Here is a 22,589-nt window from a genome sequence, read left to right as displayed (position 1 = left end):
AACAGAAGATGAATGGAAATGATCTGTACAGAGAAAATGTATCTTTATAGAGTCTATAGACAATGCCTTGAGAACCATCGATACTTCATTTAGTTTACCTCGATTTGCAGTTGGTTTACCCAAAGTTCTTTGGATCTTTGGCTGGGTCAGTAGAAAGTTCTGGTTTATCCCCATCTAAGTTCTGGATGCAGGATAGTTTGTTGCTGGAATGATGAGGCGGAGCTATGAAACAAGGCCTAGACTCACAACTCCCCATTATGTGTGTGAGTCAAATTGCAGAGAAGAACTCTTTTCTGAGCATTTTGTTCCGAGCTTTCATGGACTCTACATCATGCAGAACCTAGTGAGAGGGGTGCCGGAGTGAAGCCAGCTGAAAAAAGGCTAAGAACCAAGAGGGAAGAGAAGAGAAGAAGAGTGTTGAAGAGAAGAGGAACATTTATCCTAGGCAGGGAGGTTTTTTTAGAGTTGAGGTAGGCTGCACCCCAAAGGTGCCTTGAGCCAATCAGAAGTGTCTTTTCAGATACCATGTGATCATTTATCTGTCCCTCCTTCTGAAGGTGATTGATGAGTCTTTGTTCTTAAGGATTCTGTTTCCCACTCAAAATTGGGCAATGTTTAATCATTAATTTTTATATTATGAAATATTAGAAAATACCCTTCATTAGCATTTAAAAACATGCAAAATGAAATTAAACGTTAGTAAATATGTTACAAGTTACAAAACATGAAAAAACCTGATTAAAAATGATAATTGTTTATTCATTGATGTTACAACATATATAATATATAACATATACAGAATACCGAAACATAATTGTCTGGGTTATTATCAGGTTAATCCTTGAATGAGAGTTCTAGATTAGATTAAGATTAGATGTCCTGATATATATACACTTGAAAAGTTAATTTTGTACATTTGAAGTTCAGATCAGGGCAATAGTTTTGTGTCCTTTTAAAAAGATAATACAAATGTATCATTTCAATGAAAGCATACTTTCTTCAAGTCTTCAAGCTCTTTTGTCTTGGATGAGTTTTTAGCATATGACAGTAATACATTCCACAGGAAATGTCTCATACTCCCTTAGTAGTCTTATTTAAGTGTAGCAAATTGTTTAAATCGAAGGAAAATGTAGTGTCTTAGATTCCCATGGCAACCATTGGGGTTTCTTCAGAAGAGTCTCTTGCAGATGGTCGAGATGGCCATGTCATGTGATGACCATTAAGTGTGAGGGTATTTCCTGATTTATAACATGAGTGAGGAGGGGTCTGATGGGAGGTTGTGTACCATCCTGATAAATTGCCTTTGTTCAGATGATGGTTGATAATAAACAGATGTGCATTCTTACACAAGGTTGATTCAGACTTTAAAGGCACAATCTTGGCATAGTCTTTAATTTAGGACATTGAAGAATTTCAGAGTAGACTATATAATTAATCTTACTCTTTTTCTGTTTCTGAGCTCCTCAGATCTTAAATTTATAAAGTAAATTTTTTAATATAACTGAAACTAAAAATAAAATACTGAAGAAGATAAAAGAGGACGCTTGAGCGAGGAAACACTGGAGCTTCTTATGCGGAAGACTTTTTGGTCAAAGCATCTGACGCATGCATAAATTCTTCTCCCCTTCACATCTGACACAACAGCTTCAATTCATGCTTCACCTTTTCACCTAGCGGGAAGACTAGCAGCTGTACATCATCGCACCATTAGATGGGTAATTTCCAGCCTATCACATGTAAGCCATTGCTTTATAAGTCTGCTCACAATCTATCACATTGCTGTTTCAGTGTGCTAACATGGCAACCTCCACTACCCCAACACCACCAGTTGAGTCCTGTCCTGCACTGGGATAGGCTCCTTGCCCCTGCCTCCTATCTAGGATATGACGGTTCTGAGTACAACTTCTTCGGACATCCAGACAGGGCCTACGTCAAAGAGAGATGTTACTTTTCAGTTTTATATTCATCAAAAAAATGTCATCTTAAATTTCTAGTCTTCCTGATAGAAGTCTTCCTGATAGAACACAAATTATGATTTTTAGAAGATTACAGCGCTGTAGGTTCATGCAATGCAGGTGAATGGTTGCCAACATTTTGACACACCAAAAATCACATAAAGTCATAATACAATTAGTCCATTTGACTCCTGTGTTTTAATCCATATCTTTAGAAGTGATATGGTAGGTGTGGGTGAGAAACAGATAAATATTTAAGTCTTTTTTGCTAGAAATCCTTCTCCCTGGGGGGTGATAGGCATGAAACATGTCAATCATCAAAAACACAAGAAGAAGAATGTAAAAGTCTTCTGTTTCTCACCCACACCTTTCAGTTCTGAAGATACTGATTTAATCACTGGAGTCTTATGGACTACTTTTATGCTGACTTATGTGATTTCTGGAGCTTCAAAGTTCTGGCCACCATTCACTTGCATTGAATGGCAAAACAGTGCTGAGATGTTATTCTAAAAATCTTTTTTTTTTGTGTGTTCTGCAGAAGAAAGCCATACACATCCGCGATGGAATGAGGGTGAGTAAATGATGAGAGAATTGTCATGTTTTTGTGAACCATCCCTTTAATGTTTCACTTTGCTGCAGAAACTAGTCAATGCACTCATATTTATTTTCTTAGCGGATACTTTCGTAACAAATCACATTACTGGCAAATATCAGGGAAGGCAGCTGAGAATACACCAATGTTTGCTAAAGGGCTCAGTCACAAAGCAATTTGGGTCACAGTAAATATTCTTTCCCCTGTCTCCAGATACCCCTATAATATAAATGTCTTTTTATAATTTCCTTTGACTTTACCCTATACTGTTTGTTTTTGCCCCTTAAATAATGTGACAACCTAGAGACGGTTTGGCACAGATACCGCAGCTCTCCCTTCACGAAACTCCTATAGATATCACTTTGTTCTCAGCTATCTACGTTTCTGCCCCCCAGCAGTGAAAAGCAGCTTTCACAGTGTGCTAAAGCTTCACTTTCCTATCTTTAATCCAATCTCCAGGGATTTTGGATTTCACACTGTCACATATGTGCCAAAATTTCCTTGGTATCTCTCACTTTTGCTTTTATCTGTGTCTGAAACAGATATAGAGACAAAATGGAGAAAGCGCTGGGATGAAGGGCTGAAACAGTAAAAGAGAAAGGACAAGCAGAGATATAGCAAGGAATGGAACTTGCTCTCCTGTTAAATCATGACCATTTATAATAGTATACTGTAGGCTGGCTTAAAATATCCATAAAATAGGTGTTCCCTTTTGTCACTCACTCACTTGACCTTGTGTCGATGAAGTGACACTAGGTGTCGCTCTTGAGAGCTCCGAAACACCTCAATCATTGAGAAAAGGCCAATGGGAATTTGCGAGTGGAATTTGCATGCCACTCCTCCGGACATATGGGTATAAATGGAGAAGGAATTCCCTATCTTATTCAGATTTTTTCTTCAGAGCAGATTGGTTGTGTATCAGCGAGCTGAATACTACTGCTGTTCCATTCACCTCGAAGAAGCATATGCTGTTGGAGATACAGTGCATTCCAGCAGTTTTCTCTCCTTCTGCACGCCTTGTGCAGATTCCACCCCTGGGCTATTCGACAGTGCTACTAAGAGATTATATTTCTGCTAAAAGAGTATATATCTATGGGATGATTTTAATCTCATTATGATTAATGAATGCACACACAATTATGCATGTACTAGATAAATGTTGTGAATGTATTTTACTAACCACAAACAAATGCCATTTGATTTGAATCTGTGGAATTCGGGATTGAATGATTGTGCAGCGATTTGTACAAATACAGACATATTTGCAAATAAACATGTTCTGTTCTACATTAATAAATCAAAAATTGCTCATGCAAAAATGAATCCGTGCATTTGTGGATCAGAAGACACGCGTGCATTTATTGACATCTTGTTCGAATCGATCGTGTTCGGTTCATTTTGATTTTGAGACTTCCTTTTCGCATTCAACCCACGCACACAACTAACGAACAAGTCAGTGCTATTCATTAACGTGAACACGATTTGTAAATGTGTGTCACTATACAATGAAACAAATGCTTTTCAACCGGTGTCTGTAGAATTAAGAATTACATAAATGTGCAGCAATTTGTACAAATAAAGTCATGTTTGTGAGTATAAATGTTCTGCTTTGTATTAAAGTGTGACAATTTCCGCGTGCAAAAAGGAATCAGTGCATTTCTGAATCAGGCGACACACGTGCATTTATTGATTCCTTGTTGGAGTCGATCCTGTTCGGTTCATTTGGATTTTGAGACTTGCTTTCCGCATTTTCAGCATTGACGATCCACACGCAACTGAAAGGCAAGGCAGGCAGCTACCACTAGATGGCAGTCGCAGAATTACCGAGTTGGCCTGCCCTGGTTTGAGAACAGGTGATATTGGACATTGTTCGCATTCTCCCGAAGAACCTTTAAAACATGGATAATACCATTTTAAACCAAAAAGCTGGTTGGGTAAGTAAAACAAATCTTTTTTCTTTTTTTTTTATTGCATACTGAAAAAAAATAAAAAGTAACTTCCTATAGACTAGCAAGTTAAAAACAATGTACATTTTATATATTTGACATATTAATTACATTTTATAAATATTAATTTGATGAGATATTAACAAAAAAATGTTGGCTCTTCATTATGTATGTTTAGAGTGCAAGCTGATCAGGGAGGAGAGAATGTTGGCGTGGCTCGTCTGATGTTTTCTGTACGTGGGCCAGACAGTAACTGCTTTATAGCAGGCAAAAGTGTGCACAATCAGAGGCAAGATTGTTTACATTTCTTTAACTACTACTTGAAAAACTTGTAATGTAATTATTTTTTGTAATTTGTCTTTTTTTAAATGAAGAGTAGAGAGACTCTCACCATTGACTATTAAAGGAGTCAATGGGTGCCGCCAACTGTTTGATTACCAAAATTCTTTAAAATATCTTCTTTTTTGTTCAACAAAAGAAAGAAACTCATACAGGTTTGGAACAACTTGAGGGTGAGAAAATGACTAAATAAAATTTTTTGGGTGAACTATCCCTGTAAAATGATATTTTCTTTGTTTAACTGCTTCAGTACCTCTGGGTATGTCAATGGGATTTTCCATCTGACCAACCACCCACAGTTTTTTTGGTGAGAGGTTTTGCTCTGTTCTCAATGGGTGGTTGTCCCATCCCTCACAGAACACATTGAGGTTTGCTTGCAGTCGGGGCAAAAATACATAATAACAGCATAACAGGTGAAGAGTGCTGCTCAAATCCAGCATGTCCTGTTCCTCTAGTGTGTGCAAGATTTGGTAGAACATGCTGGTGACTCCCATCCAGAGATCACGCCAGAGTCTCTCTACTCTTCATTTAAAAAAAGACAAATTACAAAAAATATTTACATTACAAGTCTTTCAAGTAGTAGTTAAAGACATTTAAACAATCTTAGATTAATCTGTTTTGCCTCTGATTGTGCACACTTTTGCCTGCTATAAAGCAGTTACTGTCTGGCCCACGTACAGAAAACATCAGACGCATGAGCAATTTTTTATTTTTTAATGTAGAACAGAACATGTTTATTTCGCTGCACAATCATTCAATCCCGAATTCCACAGATTCAAATCAAATGGCATTTGTTTGTGGTTAGTAAAATACATTCACAACATTTATCTAGTACATGCATAATTGTGTGTGCATTCATTAATCATAAGGCTCGTTTGCTCCCGTTGAGTTCCAAGATGAGACCAGCTTGCCTCATGGCAAGCTTAATGTCTCTTTCGGGGCTCGTGAGCAGGATGAGTTCTCGATCGCTGTATCGGAGAGCACACTGGCGATGTCAGATGCCGAGAACTTGAGTAGGCTGCCACCTTCGGGTCTGCCCGATCTGAGGCCAATGTAGAGCTGACTGCTATGCTTGCCTGGGCCGCTGTTAGTATCAGGTTGGACTGGATCCCTCCATCCTCCCCTGAGCCCTCGCGGCTATATGATTGGTTGCTCGGTTCAGGGCGTCGCTCATGGTCACACACCCCCCTCAGTCCCTTGCTTCACAGAAGTGCACGTGGAACTGAGGAAGTCGTGGAGGACACCTTTTTCTGCCTGAAACTGACTTCCAGGTTCGTCCGCTCTCACTACTCTTGACAGAAATGCAGCCCACGGGTACACGGAGGTCCCTCGGGTGGATAAGGTAGTTGCGGTGCACCTGTGCCCGCAAAATGACGCCACCTGGCAGGATTGTCCGGCACTCCCCTCCAGGGCCTGTAGGACTACATCATATCTAGTGACCAAAGCCTACAATGCTGCTTGACAGGCTGCCTCTGCTCTTTATGCCATGGCCCTCCTGCAAGTACACCAGGCTAAGGCACTGAAAGAGCTGCATGTGGGTAGTCCTGATCCCGATGTGCTGCAGAAGGTGTTCTCGCGACAGCACCTCCCTGGCAAAGGAAGTACCTTCTTTCTCAGGGACAGAGCACCATCCGGCACCCATGTACAGACCTCTGAAACCTCCATGTCTGGTCCCTTGACAGGTGTCAGAAGACTTTAGTGGTTTACTGCCCGCAGTGGTAAACGCAATCACTCAGGCCAGGGCTCTTTCTACAAGGCAGCTGTATTCCCTGAAGTGGCATGTGTTCGCTAAGTGGTGTTCTTCCAGTAGCAAAGACCCCCAGAGATGCGCAGTCGGATTGAAGCTGTAGGAGCTGTTGTCCCCCTCCACCCTGAAGGTTTACGTAACTGCTATAGCAGTGCACCACGACACAGTTGAAGGTATGTCCCTTGGTAAGCATGACATGATCATCATGTTCCTGAGAGGCACAAGGAGGCTGAACCCTCCTGGTCCGCACCTCTTTCCCTCATGGGACAACTCCGTGGTCATGCTGGGACTTCAGAGTGCCCTGTTCGAGTGCCTAGAGTCAGTCGCTTTAAAGGCCATCTCATTAAAGACCACCCTCCTGACCGCGCTCACTTCCATCAAGAGGGTCAGGGACCTGCAAGCATTCTCTGTCAGAGTACGAACAGGTAGAGTTTGGTAATACAGAACAGATGGATGGGTGTATTGCTTGCGTATAGCACCTTAACTCTCTACTGAGGCGAAAACGTGTGCATTTACCCCCAGTTGACTTCAAGTAGTCATGGACCCTGGATGTCCGTCCTCCCAAGCCCTGTAGCTCACAAATGGTAAATGGTCTGCACTTATATAGTGCCTTTTTAATCTTAACTGTATTCAAAGCGCTTTACACTGTGAAACATTCACCCATTCATACTCCAATGGTGGCAGAGCTTCCATGCAAGGCACTAGCCTGCCATCGGGAGCAACTTGGGGTTCAGTGTCTTGCCCAAGGACACTTCAGCACGTGGAGTCATATGAGCCAGGATTCGAACCACCAATCCTGTGATTAGTGGCCAACCCGCTCTACCAACTGAGCCTCAACCACAAATTCGGTGGAGAAGTTCGCAGCCAGACCTACTACAGGAACTAATATGCCCTGTACGAGGATAGGTGCTCCACAAGTGCCGATTACTCACGTAACCCCCAGTGATGTATTTTACGTGGTACTATCTCCCTGTCAGCAGACCCACATCTCCCTTGGGTAGAGCTCTCTCTGCCCCCGGTCGCTGTCCTTCCCTTCAAGGCAGGACCTACTACCACGCCTCTTCCATGTGTGGATGGTGAGCCCATGTGTCGTATTGCCACATGTTGACCCTCCTTTTGAGCTGGATGTGTTCTCCGTGGGGTTTTCCCCCTGAAAGAATAGGATAGGAAAAGAACACCTTTCCCGATGCATATAATAGCATCTGGCACGGCCTGCTCCCTTGCTAGTTATGTCGCTTCCCCTCCTCAGGGACGTGGGGAACTACATTACGTCTTTTGGGGCGTTGGGGGAGGTTACATGCAGTCTGATGCACCTGCTATTACGCACGCAGCAGCTTGCTTGCACCTGCATTGGCAGTTCATGTAACACGGTTCAGCTGCTGTGCATTTTTCTATAGGGAACACTAGTGTCACTACATTGACACAACGTTGAGTGAGTGACAGAAGGGGAACATTGTGTCCCTCTTGCCAAAATGCTGTACTAGCCGCTGAAATAGCCAGGACCTTATCTCGGCTCCTCAGCAGAAAACCTGAATGAGAGTGGGCATTCCTTCTCCTTTTATACCCCTATGTCTGGGGAGTAGCATGCAAATTCCACTCGCCAATTCCTACTGGTCTTTTCTCAAAGATTGAGGTGTTTCGAGGCTCTCAAGAGCCTACATCGACACAACGTTTCGATCCATCAGGGAACGGAGGTTACAACAGTAACCGAGACGATTTACATGGAGGTTTTAAAGGCACAATAGTAAAAAAAAGCTTGCTAAATTCTATGGTCAATGAGAGGGTGAAAAATGGTCAAGTAAAACTAAATTACAAAATTTGCTCCAAGACATTTTGACTAATATTATGAGTTGACTTGACCCCATCAAATAATAATAATTTGTAGCATACTAAGTATACATTAACCAAAAAAGCTTAGGGGCTTAACTGAATGATGAGGGAACATGAGCACAATGGACACTTTGCAGAACAATAAATGAATAAAGCACATTTGCTTAGTCCTATTCACATTCTTTGCATGGATTTCAGGTCACCTTTTTCTTGCATTTCTTGGGGCAGCTGCTGAGCATTAACCCTGGTAATCATTTACATTTATGCATTTGGCAGACACTTTTAACCAAAGCGACTTACAGTGCAATTATTACAGGGACAATCCCCCCAGAGCAACCTGGAGTTAAGTACCTTGCTCAAGGGCCCAACAGTGGCATCTTGGTGGTGCTGGGGCTTGAACCCCCAACCTTCTGCTCAGAAAACCTGAGCCTTAACCACTGAGCCACCACTGATTGTAGCGATTGTGCCCTTTCACTGCTTACATATGTGAAGAGACTCATTGTTATTCTGCAGGTTGGCTCTGATGGTATTTCATTTCTTAGGAAAAAACGTGTGACTAGTCAAGGTGATTTTTGTTCTAGGAGCAGAGGCCTTTTTTAAAACAAGAATTATGAGTGACTCATTAAATGATTGACCACATATACACAGACCAAAGGCTTCACTACACTGACTCCAGCCCACTTAGCAACAGGTGCACATTAATTTATAATCTCACTAAATACTTGTGACTTCAGGCATATTAATTTAATTAGTTCTAAGGGACACATTTAATTATTTTCCCTTTCTTGAATGCCAGAGTTATGAACAGTCATTAGCAGTTTTAACCACTATGCAAACCACGCAATTGCGTGTGGCCCCAGACGTTGGTGGGGCCCCGCCCTGTAGGAAAGCTCAGCAAAAACTGCTTGAGGGTGACATGATGTTTTTGGTACACGCACGAATACGCTGTTGTCAGCGCTTTTAGAGTGGATCATTTTAGAGGTATACGTGGTTCAGGTCAGTTTTTCAAGTAGGACTTTGGGTTCAGGTTTTTAATTTATGAAAAAATATTCAGGACATCCAATTCCGAACATGAATTAGGGGCCGTTCACACCGAACGCTTGTTTGTGTGTGTCTGCTCTGATTTTGCATTGTTTTTCTATGTAAACATGTGCTGGACGAATTCCCAGTAGCAGTTTTAACCACCACGCAAACCACGCAATTGCGTGGGGCTCCGGATATCGAGAGAGCCCCCACAACGGTAGGAAAGCAATGCAAAATCCGCTTGAGGTGACATGTTGTCCGACCTTTATCCCTCACGGAGGCATAATTAGCCTAATACGGGACCGGGTGTGTAGGATCACGACCCGGCCCCACCCTCCGCCCTGCCACATTCCTCCCCACCCTGACGTACACGCCCCCCCCCCTTTCCCTGAGGGAGGGCGTGCTTTAAGTCTAGTCTGCCGGCAGGTCATCCCAATCTACCTGGACGAGGGAGGGGACAAGGGGAGGGAAACAGAAATAAATAAAATGGGGGGGTACTTCCTGTAACAGTGTAGTACCCCCCCAAAAAACACTGTAAAATTTAAAAGAGGGAAAAGGCCAACGCAGAGCGACAGTGAGAGAGAGAGAGGAGAGAGAGATAAAAAAAACAAAAAAAACACCAGTTCTCTGATACGCCGCAGCTTGTTCCTCGGCCGCTCCTCCACCCTCTATCGGACGACAGCCGCACCTCTCTGGGCGGATCAGAGGCAGTCCTCCAGCCCCAGGTGGACGGAACGCCCCGCCGCATTCTCGGGGAACAGAAGGGGTCTCGGGGAACTGAAGGGGCCTCCCTCCAGGCGGTCAGTTAGGAGCCCTTTCTCCCCTCGCGGTCGGCAGCCATCATCCTCTTTCAGGCAGCTGGGCTCCTCGTCCCCCGGCAGATGGCCGTGGCTGCTCCGTTGGGGTGGACAGTAGTGGCGAGAACTCTACTACAGCGTATCCCTCCTCCTTCCCGGGATTCCGGCACCAGTGTAAAGGGATCAATGGAAAGGAGGAGGCGAGAACCGGCTTGACAATATAAATAATGATTTAATGTAAAACTTAACCAAAAGACAAACACACACACATATGATGGACATCTTTCTCTCCCACACGATCCTCTACAGTCGACCTTTATCCCTAACGGAGGCTTGATTAGCCTAATACGGGACCGGGTGTGTAGGATCACGACCCGGCCCCGCCCTCCACACTGCCACACTATTGTATACAACAAATCATCAAAGTCATAATAATACTGTATCATTCTGTATTATAATGAAAAACTGGACAACAATTAATAATTGATAGGTCATAATAATAATAATTAATAACAAACTGAATTCCAAAATGTTAGTGAATGAAGTAGTAGGTTTTGCACACTCTTTTTATTAAAATTAAGTGTTTTGTAAAAATGTAGGTAGGTGAATCTTTTTTATCACTGTATTGTCGAAAAATCAGGAAAACATGCATTCATTATCTTGAAGTAGAATTTTATTTTATGAAACATTTTGAATTTACTTGGCTACAATGGCTAATATGATGCATTTAAAATTATGATTAAAAATAAATTTTATGTAATTTTTTAAGTAACATTCGAAATGGAGCCTGGGTTGGTTGGTTGAAATCGTAAACCTGCCCCTGCAAACAGTCTAAGATTGAAATTCTTACAATGCTCTTTATGGAGGCGATGTGCAGAATTTTAACAGGGGAGAACGCTTGGGAAAAACAAAACAACAGGGCAGCACAATAGCTCTAACAACTGCTTGGAAACATGCTAGAAATCAATGTTTGTTGTTGAGTGGAAAACTCTTGAACATTATTCATTAGGTTTCTGCAGTTTTGCCAGTTTATGAACTCAGACCTTCTCCCTACATTTATTTGAGCACATCTTCCTGAACTGCTTATGGATTTGTGCACCCTTGGGCCACCGTAGTATGCAAATAAGGTAACATACACCCACTTAAAGAAAATCCAGACATTTGCTTCAAGACATTTTTAAAACACACCCTGACCCATTATTCTGATTGATCTAGCCAGAAATCAACACCACCTTATGTTGCAGTGATTTGAAAGCCATAAAACTAAAGATCTGACATATCTCATTGAAATGTAAAATCACAAAGGAGATCTCTTTCATATCCCCATTGTTTCTCCTAGACTGGAATGACAGCAAAGGAGATAAAATGGAAACTATTGTGAAAGTGTCCTGCTTCTCAGATTTTCTCATGGGAAAAAGACCCCAGTAATGTCATGTGTCTCCTCTAGAATTTCTGAAAAGATCTCAACAATTTCTTAAAATGTGCTTGATTCGCCAAGATATCAAAGTCTGTAATCAAAAGTCAGAGATTTCTACAGTATATATGAACTGAAGCATTCTCATGAATTTATTCCAAGACCAAATTATTTGATATATGTTAGCTACAGAAATGTTATATTTCCATAGTCTTACTGTACTACCATCTGAGAAGAAAAATTACATATTTCATACTTTTATCCAAAGTGGCTATTCAAAGACAGTGCATACAAATTATACATTTGTACTCTGTTTCCTGGATAATGAACCCACAACCATTGCGTTGCTAGTGCCATGCCTCATCAGTTGAGTTACAGGAACAATTAAATAAGGATCAAATTAAATACTTCATGATACTTAAATGAAAAATAACAGAACTCAATCTCCTGAACTGCTTTAAGCAATAAAATTGTCCTACTGCTTACGAGCTATAATAGATTTGAAAAACACATTTTGGGGCACATCGTACTTTCTTCCCAATAAACTTTATGTATACGTTCAAAGCAGTCCTGTAAAATGTCAGTCTTAAACATGAGGGCAACTTTTTGGCAACATTTGAAGAAATTGGGGATAAACACAAGAAAGTTTATAATGTTCCATACCTTGCGCACTTGCCAATGGCTACGTTTAGAAAAGAATATTAATTTTGAATATATGGGCTTTCCAAACAGTAAATTGCCAAATGATTTATATAGGCCTAAATGATTATCACATTGTCTGAAAACAAAGTATAATTTATTCCTCATTTATACAGTATAATCCCAATGTATTATTAATTTAAATATATATTTTCTCTTTTTTTAAGTTTTATTAGTTTTAAATGGGACCACATGGAATAAAAAAAATGTCAGAAAAATAACATGAACAAGGCTAAACAAAGTTTTGATATGGTTGACCTATTTTTTGTTTTCACTGCTTTATTCACCTTATTGACATACAAGCATTTAATTTTTATATGTGTAATTCTGCTTAATTAGTATTTTTCAACTTGTTAATTTATGTTAAAATGTGTAGTTGATATTAAATGTTCAGCAGTGACTGCTCATATTATTACACATGCAATATCAACATGAAAGAAACTGATTTAAAATTAATTTGTCACCCTTCATTTTTAGAGGCTTAAAAGTGATTAAAATAGTTGTAAACAGTTTCACATGTGTATGTGCATAAATATAGTCACCCCTCCCGTCCTGGGTTAACTCTCCTGGGTAAAATCTGCTTACCTTAACAACGCCATTGGTGAATTCATGAGAAGATGGTCAGCTTATAGAGATATTTTTAATGACCTTGTGTTGCCTCTCACAGGGTGAAGTTGTTTGAAAGGTGGCTGTTGCTTGACTTGCTTGTTGCTAATTGTAGAAACTAGGCACATGTCTAGAAAAAAAATATCACTTGTAGTATTAAGTATGTAATATAATATTATGAGAAATGCCAAATGCTGGTGGCAATGACCATTATGTCCCATCCAGTTATAATTTTTCTTTCGTGGGCCTTTTTCAATCTCCCAATAGATCTTGTAGCATGAACACACACACGCACGCACGCAAACACGAATGCACACACACACACACACACACACACACACACAAGATCACACATACCAGCACACAAGCATCTCTGCTGCCTAATCATCTAAAGTTGATCCACTCCTCTCCGCTCCTCATCCTCCTTGAAGATTTTGAAAATAGTGGTATGGATCAGCTGCCTAGCGCTAATTTTGGGTGTCCTTGGTTCTCCTACTGACAATTTGGATTAAAGGGACCCTCATGTCAGCTCATGAGGGACAGCCAGTCTATGGGCATCTTCAGGGACGTCTCATTCTGGGCCAGTCAATGGACCACCCTGCCCTTGACAGCAAGCTCCTGTCTCTTCCAAAATCTGTCTCTCCACACATTTTTTTCACACACTGCTGCTCACATCCTTAATGTCCCTGCTTCTAGTTGTTTTTGTATCATACGCTGCCTCTCAGCACATAGCATTTGTTTAATTTCTGTTGGCGACTTAATAGAAATAGACGATGGGATTTTTTTTAACTTAATTTGCTGTAAATGCAAAGCAAGAGAGCTAGGGTGGAAGATGACATTATCCATGAAAACAAAGAAATGTATTATGTCATGATGTGTGGTTGCAAGTATGGATGTCAAAAGTGCTGTATCTGTAGCAAGTTGATACTAAAATGTATAACAAAAATAACGATACCTGTTCCCGTAGTACAGAGTACAGACTTCTGAATGACACACGGCTTCTTTGATATTTTCCTATTTGATATAAAGTACATAGATATTTAACTTTTTAAACGGGTTAAAGGAGTGCGTTCAATAGCATATTAATCTTTGTTTTTGCTGTGGGATCAAAATTGCTATTAATAATTGTGAAATTTTACTGGTATTGGTACTGACTACTGAAATTTTGGCAACACTAGTCACGAGACTCGCAAGAACCAATGAGGTTTGATGCTATCGACATTGCCACCATATTGGATTTAGAGCCATTTACATAGTTATTCGTGATTTGATTTGAGAGTTCACTCAAACACTTACATTCTTTTCTGTTCCTCAAACAGATCAAATGGCTTTAGAAGACTTGGAACAGTGCACATATGGGCTAATTTTGAAGTATTTTATTTATTTATTTATTTATTTTTTGGTACCTTTACTAGATACTGCATGTTTTGATAGATAAATAAAAAAAACCTATACAGGTTTTAAGAGACATGGGGGTAAGTAAATGCTGGATGAATTGTCATTATTGGGTGAACTATGAAAAATTATTAGATTTCATGAGAGAAGCTTGTTCAAGCAAGATTTATAGTGAATAAGGACTTTTCTCTGGTAAAATCTGTTTCTCATCCAAAGTGGTCACATCACTTCAGAAGACAAGGATTAAACCACCAGAGTTATAACAATTACTTTTATGATGCCTTTATATCTATTTTGGAGCTCGAAAGTTTTGGTCCATATTGACTTACATTTTATGGACTAAAACACATAATACATCCTTTAAAACATCTATGTTTGTGTTCTGCAGTAGATAGAAAATCATACAAGTGAGACTGCATGATGGTGAGTAAATGAGGAGAGAATTATCATCTTTGGGTGAACTATCCCTGGTCTTTTTGCAGGGTAACATTAACTTTTAAACCAAACACTTCTCTTGAGCTTGTTTTCCAGGTGTCAGTTTCACCAGTCATGCTTCTATTAGTCGTTATCCAGCATTCTAGCATCGACACAAATGCCTGAAATTTCAAAGGCACACAATTAATACACAATATCACATCCAGTACACCATCAAATTCAGTAGTTCACATGTTAATGCAATCCTGAAGAGGATAGTGTAAACTTGTTTTGGCTCGCTGTCCCTCGCAGAGTGCTTGAGGCTCGAGACTTGACCCAAGCTCGAATTATATCGTTTTTTTTTGTACTGAAGCATCTCCTAGTAGACCCTGCATAACCTCAGTAATGAGTGAACATGAGCCTTAATTAAAATACCAGGATAGCTTTTCTCATTAATCTTGGTGTAAGGTCGTACATGCAGATATAGATCAAGGCAAAATCTATTACAAATTTAACAGATTTTCAGTGCTTTAAGACCCCATGAAATCAAAATGGGAGTTATGTGGCTTTTACTCAATGTCTATTAGTTCTGAGGCCATCTATACTGTACATGAGCATACTTTTACAGTCTTTTGCTTCAGAGAAATTTGACCAAAAGTATTGGTAACTCTCCCCTGAGATTAAATCTGCATTTCTTCACTTTTACGCAAATGTAGTTTCAAGATGAAGATTAAAAAGGATTTGACTCAGCCCTTTTTGGGGCGTGGAATATTCGCAGCAGGATGGCACTTGTCCAAAATTTTGTGCATTGGTGGAAATTAGGTGGAATTTTTTTTTATATAACCCGCCGAATTCACATGTGATCATTTTGGGTTATTTTAAAAGGGATCCTTTGATATGCCCTGCCCAAACTTCCTGTTTCCAATCGAATAAACAAACTAAATGATTTAAGATACTGTAAGAGATTTCTTCTAATATATATATATATATATATATATATATATATATATATATATATATATTTACTTTGCCCACAGTGTCAAGATTCTCCTGCTTCTTTAAACCTCCTGAGTGACAAATCACATCTTTATTCCTCAAGTGGGAAATGGATTTTAGTGTTGCAACTCTGCTCCATTGAGCAGTTTCCTTTGAGAGATAATTACTATTCATTAAACTGGCCAGTCAGATTATCTTCTACCTTTCCTGTTCTCTTCTCCCTCTCACGATGTCCTTCAGGATACCAAGTAGCTTTCATTCTGTCAACCCCCAGCTGTCTTATCGATTCACACATCTCTGCCGAAGCTGAGGAAGCCGGCATGCCAATTCCAACTGTTACTTTACTAGTGTTGACCTTTTCATTTCTTTAAAAAACTGTTTTAGGGGGAACAAATAAACCGCCCTAGTGTATCCACTCTCAATACCCATGGAAGCCTTTCTTGTTAACTTTCTTCCTGTTCTCTGTTGTATTAAACCTGTTTGTGGTGTTTCTTTATCTGACTTTGAATCCCAGTACACGCTGAAGGAGAATCAGGAAGAATTTATTTGCTCTGCAGTGTGGTGTGGTGTGTAGAAGTTAGATTATATTTTGCACGTTCTCTCTCACATGCTTATCTTCCTGCTTACTCCCAGGGTTTCTGTTACAGCAGGAACATATGGAGTCTGTAGGAAGGAGTCATTGGGGTCAAAATGGCCACTCTCGCAAACATACACCAACAGCTCTGTCCCTCTACATTTCATTGAAATGAATGATTACCACTACTGAAAACTGCGAAACACAGTGTTTTTCCAAAATGCAAATAAATAAATAAATAATATTCTTAATAGGAAGCTTTGTCTTATTTTCTATAAAAAATACCTTTAAATCCTTAAAACAAGATATATTCAACTGATAAGATACATTTTGTAGATTAAGACAGGATTGTTTTTTTCTTAAAAAAAGTGTAAAAACCAACCTGTGCGACAAGACAAAATACACTTAAATTCAAGATATATTCTATGAAAACAAGCCTCTGTTAAAATGTATTCACTACTATTACCATGGAACACAATAAGATATGTTTGGCAAAATGGTCCTAGCCACAGTCACCATTCACTTTATTGTTTGGGGGAAAAAAAGACTTAAGAAATGTAAATGTTGACAGAGCCTAACATACTGTCCAGCACCTTTTATCAGGTACAACATAAGAGTGAGTAAATGATGACAGAATATTACATTTTAATTCAAATCTAATCTTAAACCTTAATTTTCTTCCAAAATGTCTTTTGTTCTAAGGAGGTGTGGATATTTTTAACAGTAAAAAAAGACAACGATTAAGAATTTGTAATTTCTAATTGACTATTGCTATTTTACAGATCAAAGAGCCAGCCCTTCTTGGTAGAAAAGATGGCACTTACCCAAATCATTTACTTAAAGACTTCATGGGGGGAAAAGGATTGTTTCATCCTTTTATTAATCATATAAGAACATGTACATCTTGTTAAAACATTGAGAGAGAGAGAGAGAGAGAGAGAGAGAGAGAGAGAGAGAGAGAGAGAGAGAGAGAGAGAGAGAGAGAGAGAGAGAATGGTTAAAAGAGTATAAAGATAATGTTTCATTTCATGGCCTGCCCATATCAGGCTCTGTACAGAATCATAAACACCATATACAGATACAAAATTCCTATCTCCTATCAACCAAGAAAATTAGCTCTGCACTATTTCATGCTGGCACCTCATGCTCTTTACTGAGCTATATTGTCTCTCATAGAATTCAATGCAGTCAAACTATTTACATTCAGCACTTTGGTTCTGGACATTGATACCTCTCAAAAACAAATTAATAAATAAATAAAATCAAGCATACAGTGGCCACAATAGTAATTCATAAAAAAGGTGTGAATGTCTTTGCATTATTTTAAATATAGCAAACCATGTGGCATTTGTTTTAAAGAAATATTGCATAAACACTCTTTGCAAGCAGAACATTTCACGCAAAAAAGGTTTGTTTTCAAATGAAAATTTCAAATGATATATTAAGTAGAAAAAACAAGTTTTTTTTTACACTTTCTGGTTGCCAAACTTTGTGGAACATGTACAACATGTGATAAACTACACTTGTGGTTACTTTGCTAGGACACTTGTATTAAGTCAAAGGGAACTGATTAAATAAATAAAAAATCAGAAAAGTTATTGTTTGCATTATTTGTTTACAGAGGCCACGAAGTTTGAAATGTTGTTCTCTAATGCAATAACATTCAGACAATTTTGTTTGGCTTAAGTGTCCAAAATGTCAAAATATTTTTGGGGCAGCTTAATGTCCCACTTGGGTGATGCATGGAGGCTCAAGGCATGACTGTAGACTGACCCCACTGATGTAACTTGAAGATTATTCATAACATTGTAGAATGTACAGGCATAAAGTTTTGAGTAAAAAAAGTACTTCAAGTGAAATGTCACCCCTTTTTGGAAAATGGTAATATATTTGAGAAACATCAAACATGGACACAATTTCTGTCAGTTGATGTTTACAGCATGGTAAATCTCTCTGCAATGCAGCATTCATGGACACTGCAGTGCAAAGTTGAGAAGTACATTAAAATGAAGTTTAAAGACTGGGCAGAAAAGGTTGATTGCGACAGTAATCTAGACAATTTAAGAGGTATCTGAGGATTCTCAGATTTCACAAATGTTTAAGTACCCCAAGTGACTAGTAGGACACCAACAGTCACCTCAAAACTCCAAGAGCTGTATTAATTTGACAACATGCCATTTTGTTTCAGAGCATGCTTAGTAAATAACTACAGGTTGAAATTAATTAACGATTTCACAAAAAATAATCGTTTTGATACTGTACATTAGTGCACGTTAGAGGATTTCTTTTTTTATTTCAAAGTATGCTAATGAAGGCTGGTTTTCAAACATTTTCATGGAATCAGAACCTCCCCCACCCACACCCTCACATTCTGTTTTTAAATAATTAAAACAGCGTGCTGAGAGAGCCTAAAAGTAGGCCACGCTTGAATCTGAGGTGGAACACCAAACAAAAATGTCATGCTTGGTAAAATCCCAAAGAAATAAATACAAGGTAACTTGCAACTGTTACAGTAATGAATGTGAGAGTTTTGTCTGGCTTATGTTGAAATATAAATGCAAATGTTTTCAGTGCAACCGTCATAAATCATGTAATACTGACATATTCCAATTGTGTAGGCATTCTCAAGATAGAGGATGCAAGTTTACACTGGGCCTCTGTAATTGATTAGATGCCCTTCACTGTCTTAACATTTTGTTTAAGGGCAAAAACTGATTCCTGTGTTCTACATTAAGATAAACAACTCACATTTAGACTCCGTGTTATTTCCATCTTATGAGTTTAGTGAACATTTTATTTTTATTTTCAGTTCAGCACAGATCAAGATATGTTGTGACAGAGTATGTGAAGGTCCTACAGCTCTATATGACAAATGCATAAATTGCTCTTATCCCCCCCACACACACACACACACTGTAAAAGTTGCTCATCATCTGTGGAGTTATTAATCTTATCCTGACAGACAACTGGTTCTTTTTTTTATGTAGCTGGATATATGCAATTTTCACAGACATTTCTAGACATTCCAGTTTTAAATAATAAAGAGTAATAAACACTCAGTGTTGACAAGGGCTATAATACTCTGGCTGATTGTGTTTACAAATTCCACAGCCCAAGTAATGTAATCAAGAACACTTAAGTGGTACATGTAAGGTTATTAAATTCTGAGAGAAAATAATTGCCCCGAGATGCAGATATACTAAAATGAATTCATGTATTATAGTTATGCTCTGTCACATCATTATATATGTCTATGTGTAGTAGAAAAGTAGGGAAATGGAAAAAAAAGATATTGAATCGGGAAATGTTAAAGTAACTCTGTTTTTGCACATAGTAGACAAATAATGTACTCCTCAAATATTACTTCAATTAAAATGAACATTTACAGATTAGAGGTCACTGTAATTCAAATCAGAATTTAATAAAGCGAGAAAAAAAAAAGAATAAGCAAAGAACTGTTGAAAAAGCTGAAGGAGAGAATTTTTCTTTTGCCTTATTTAAAGAGAGAGAGCGAGAGAGAGAGAGAGAGAGAGAGAGAGAGAGAGAGAGAGAGAGAGAGAGAGACGTACAGCCAAGTGTGCTTTGATATAAGAACAGAGATTTCACTTCATAAGGCAATTGTTTTGTGTTGAAGTGTAGTTTGGTCTTTGCACTTTAAAAAAGTACAAATACATCTGTATATATCCAAGAAGCAATGAAAGCTTTTCATGTCTTGAATGAGATGGGGCAATATTTACAAAGCTGTCCACAAACCTTTTCAAAACAATATTGTATGAATGTTATCTTAAGGTTACCTCAGAAGAGATTTCAATGAACATGAAAAAAAAAAAAAACAGTAAGAAACAGCAATAAATTTTGCCATTCAATTTGCTTTCATGTTTGCCTTATGGTTTAGCCATATCTATGAATACAAAGGAATTTTTATCCAACATTCTGGCAATTCAGTCCAACATCAAATACAGATATACAGATCTCACAATACAGGAGTTGTGACTCCAGATAAAATAGAAAAGGAAAGATTTAAATCTCTGTTGATTGTTATAACATTTGGGCCAGTGTGGTCCAAAACTTCAGATCAGAATGGAATCCTTATCATTGGTTCTCTGCTTTCATCTCAAATAATGCCATCACATCAACACAAAATCCCTACAGCACCTGCAGAACAGCAGACTAGGTACAGTCAGGGGTGTACTGGGAAGAGAAATCCACTTATGCATATCACAAGTGTATATTCTCAAATAAAATGTTCTTTTCCATGTTTGCTCAGGATCATCTAGTAGGAAGTCTCCTTAAGTTAAATCCCCATTGTATTAAAGCGAACCTTTTCTCAAAGCCAGTTAGTAGTTTTGAATGTAGGCTACATCCACCCTTCTTCCACAAAGTTTTCCCTGTGAGGGAATATTCTGGCAATTCAGAAGCCTCCTACTGTAAACACTCCTATGCCAGTCACAATAAAAAATCCTGCAATGCATCCCGCCCAAAGGAGGTTCATTCAAAGATGCTCTCATCTACAAACATTTGCACACACACTGACAATATATTTATTTTCCCTCTCTTTCATCACATACAAATACATTCACACACACAGGCCAAAATGTGTGATCTGAGCTAGCTGCACAGCTGGCTGAGTTCTGGCTCAGCAGAATTAGGCAGCTTGGCATTGAAACTCTGGAGCGCATCCCGTATGCGTACCACCTCACTGGATGAAAGCTTGAGCCTGTGCCTCAGTAGGCAGGAGAAGAGGTCCAGTGGCTGGGCTCCTGGTGGAGAGAGCCGGTTGATGCGGTCCCTCATCTCTAGAAGCATCAAGAAGGCTGCATCTTGTGAGCCCTGTGTGTAGGGGTAGTCCAACTGCAAGATCAGATCTTTGATACCCTCTGGATCGAAGTGCATGCTGTACCCAAAGACCTTCAGGCTGTTGATTTTCATGTAGCCCAGGTTGGCCGAGTTGTCATCCAGATCGAGCGGTTCATAAAAAAGCGTCTCGTTGACTGCAGGCTCATCTGTAATGATACGGCTACGAAGGTAAATGTGAACCGTCTCGAAGAAGGACTTCCACTTGCTGCCAAGACTGAGGGTCCAGTTATAGCACTGAAGTGAGGCATCCAATTTCGTTTTTTCCCAGTCTGGGAAGTCCTGCTGGTTAACCGGCATGAACCAGCTCTCTGAATGACTGCCCCCAAAGGGGTTGACGTAGATTGCAGGCACAGGTTCCAGTGTGCTGTTCTTTGTGGAACAGATCTGGAAAGAGATCCCCATCAACATGTGGATAAGGTTGGATTTGTTCTTGTTGCTCTTGAGGGTGAGCAGCATGCGTTTCCGCCATGCTGGGTTGAACCAGCTGCCGAGCCGCACATCATTACTGATGTAGATTGCATGGACCTCCATGCGGCTATCAAGCCTCTGGAGGAGGTAATGCATCTCAGCGTCAGGCATGTCAAATTCAAAGTTGACGTAGTGGTCCAGTGAGTTGGCAATGTTGGGGTGACAGGAACCCATATGGAGGATGCTGCCTGGGAAGCATGTGCCACAGCGGGTAATGTTATCTGGGGCACAGGACGAGCAGGGTGTCCCCTCACCCACCCTACATGGCACAGTGCCCTGGCAGAGAGTCCGTTGCTCTGCAGCGCAGATGCAGCCCTGCAGTTCCTCTGAGAAGGTGCCATGCACACCATGCTCACTGCAGTACAACAGAGACTGGGCTTTGTTTAGCCAAAACCCTAGAGTCCTGCAAGAGAAGTTGATAATTACAGACATGATTAGTTCCTGCAAAATTAATGTCTAGGATTTGCTTATGAAGATGCAACTTAAAAGACTTCAAGGCTAAAATGACATGAACAATTGTTCGACTAACATGTTAAAATTGTTCAGTCATGACTTTGCACTGGCCTTACATTTTGTCTGTGGTAAATGAAGCATTCATTTCCTCTCACTGATTGATAAGAATATTAATCAAGTGCTGATGCCTGTTCCTTGACAAAGTCAAATTGTTCTTAACCAATAAAGGATGTGAGTCTAAAGCACTCTAGAGCTCTAAAGATGCATGTGTGGAGACAGCGTTTTCTTTTCATTCTCTTTCATCCAATTTAGCAAGAGACGAGTCACTTAAATAAATGTTCTCCATTATCTTCCAACTCACTGCTGTTGACGCATACTTAATGCCATACATATATAAATAAAATCCCTCTCGTCATTTGCTCTTTCTGTGTGCTGCTTCCCTGCAGGGTTCCATTTCATTTGGCCTTTCTTATATCCTGGAATA

General features: G+C 39.6%; 1 protein-coding gene across 1 annotated transcript in view; it reads right to left on the bottom strand.

Annotated features, from left to right (window-relative positions):
* Window positions 1-17,194: 17,194 nt before the first annotated feature.
* The window catches only part of LOC127644655 (BMP/retinoic acid-inducible neural-specific protein 3-like), a 123,236-nt gene continuing 117,841 nt past the window's right edge, over window positions 17,195-22,589 (bottom strand). The window contains exon 8 of the mRNA XM_052127958.1: window positions 17,195-22,055. Within this exon, the coding sequence (XP_051983918.1) occupies window positions 20,936-22,055 (1,120 nt within the window). The 3' untranslated portion in view covers window positions 17,195-20,935. The remainder of the gene's footprint in view (window positions 22,056-22,589) is intronic.

The sequence above is a fragment of the Xyrauchen texanus genome, chromosome 6, assembly GCF_025860055.1.
Source record: "Xyrauchen texanus isolate HMW12.3.18 chromosome 6, RBS_HiC_50CHRs, whole genome shotgun sequence".
In the NCBI taxonomy this organism is placed as follows: Eukaryota; Metazoa; Chordata; class Actinopteri; order Cypriniformes; family Catostomidae; genus Xyrauchen; species Xyrauchen texanus.
The sequence above is the reverse complement of the archived record's forward strand: the minus strand, read 5'-3'. Positions and strand labels throughout refer to the sequence as shown.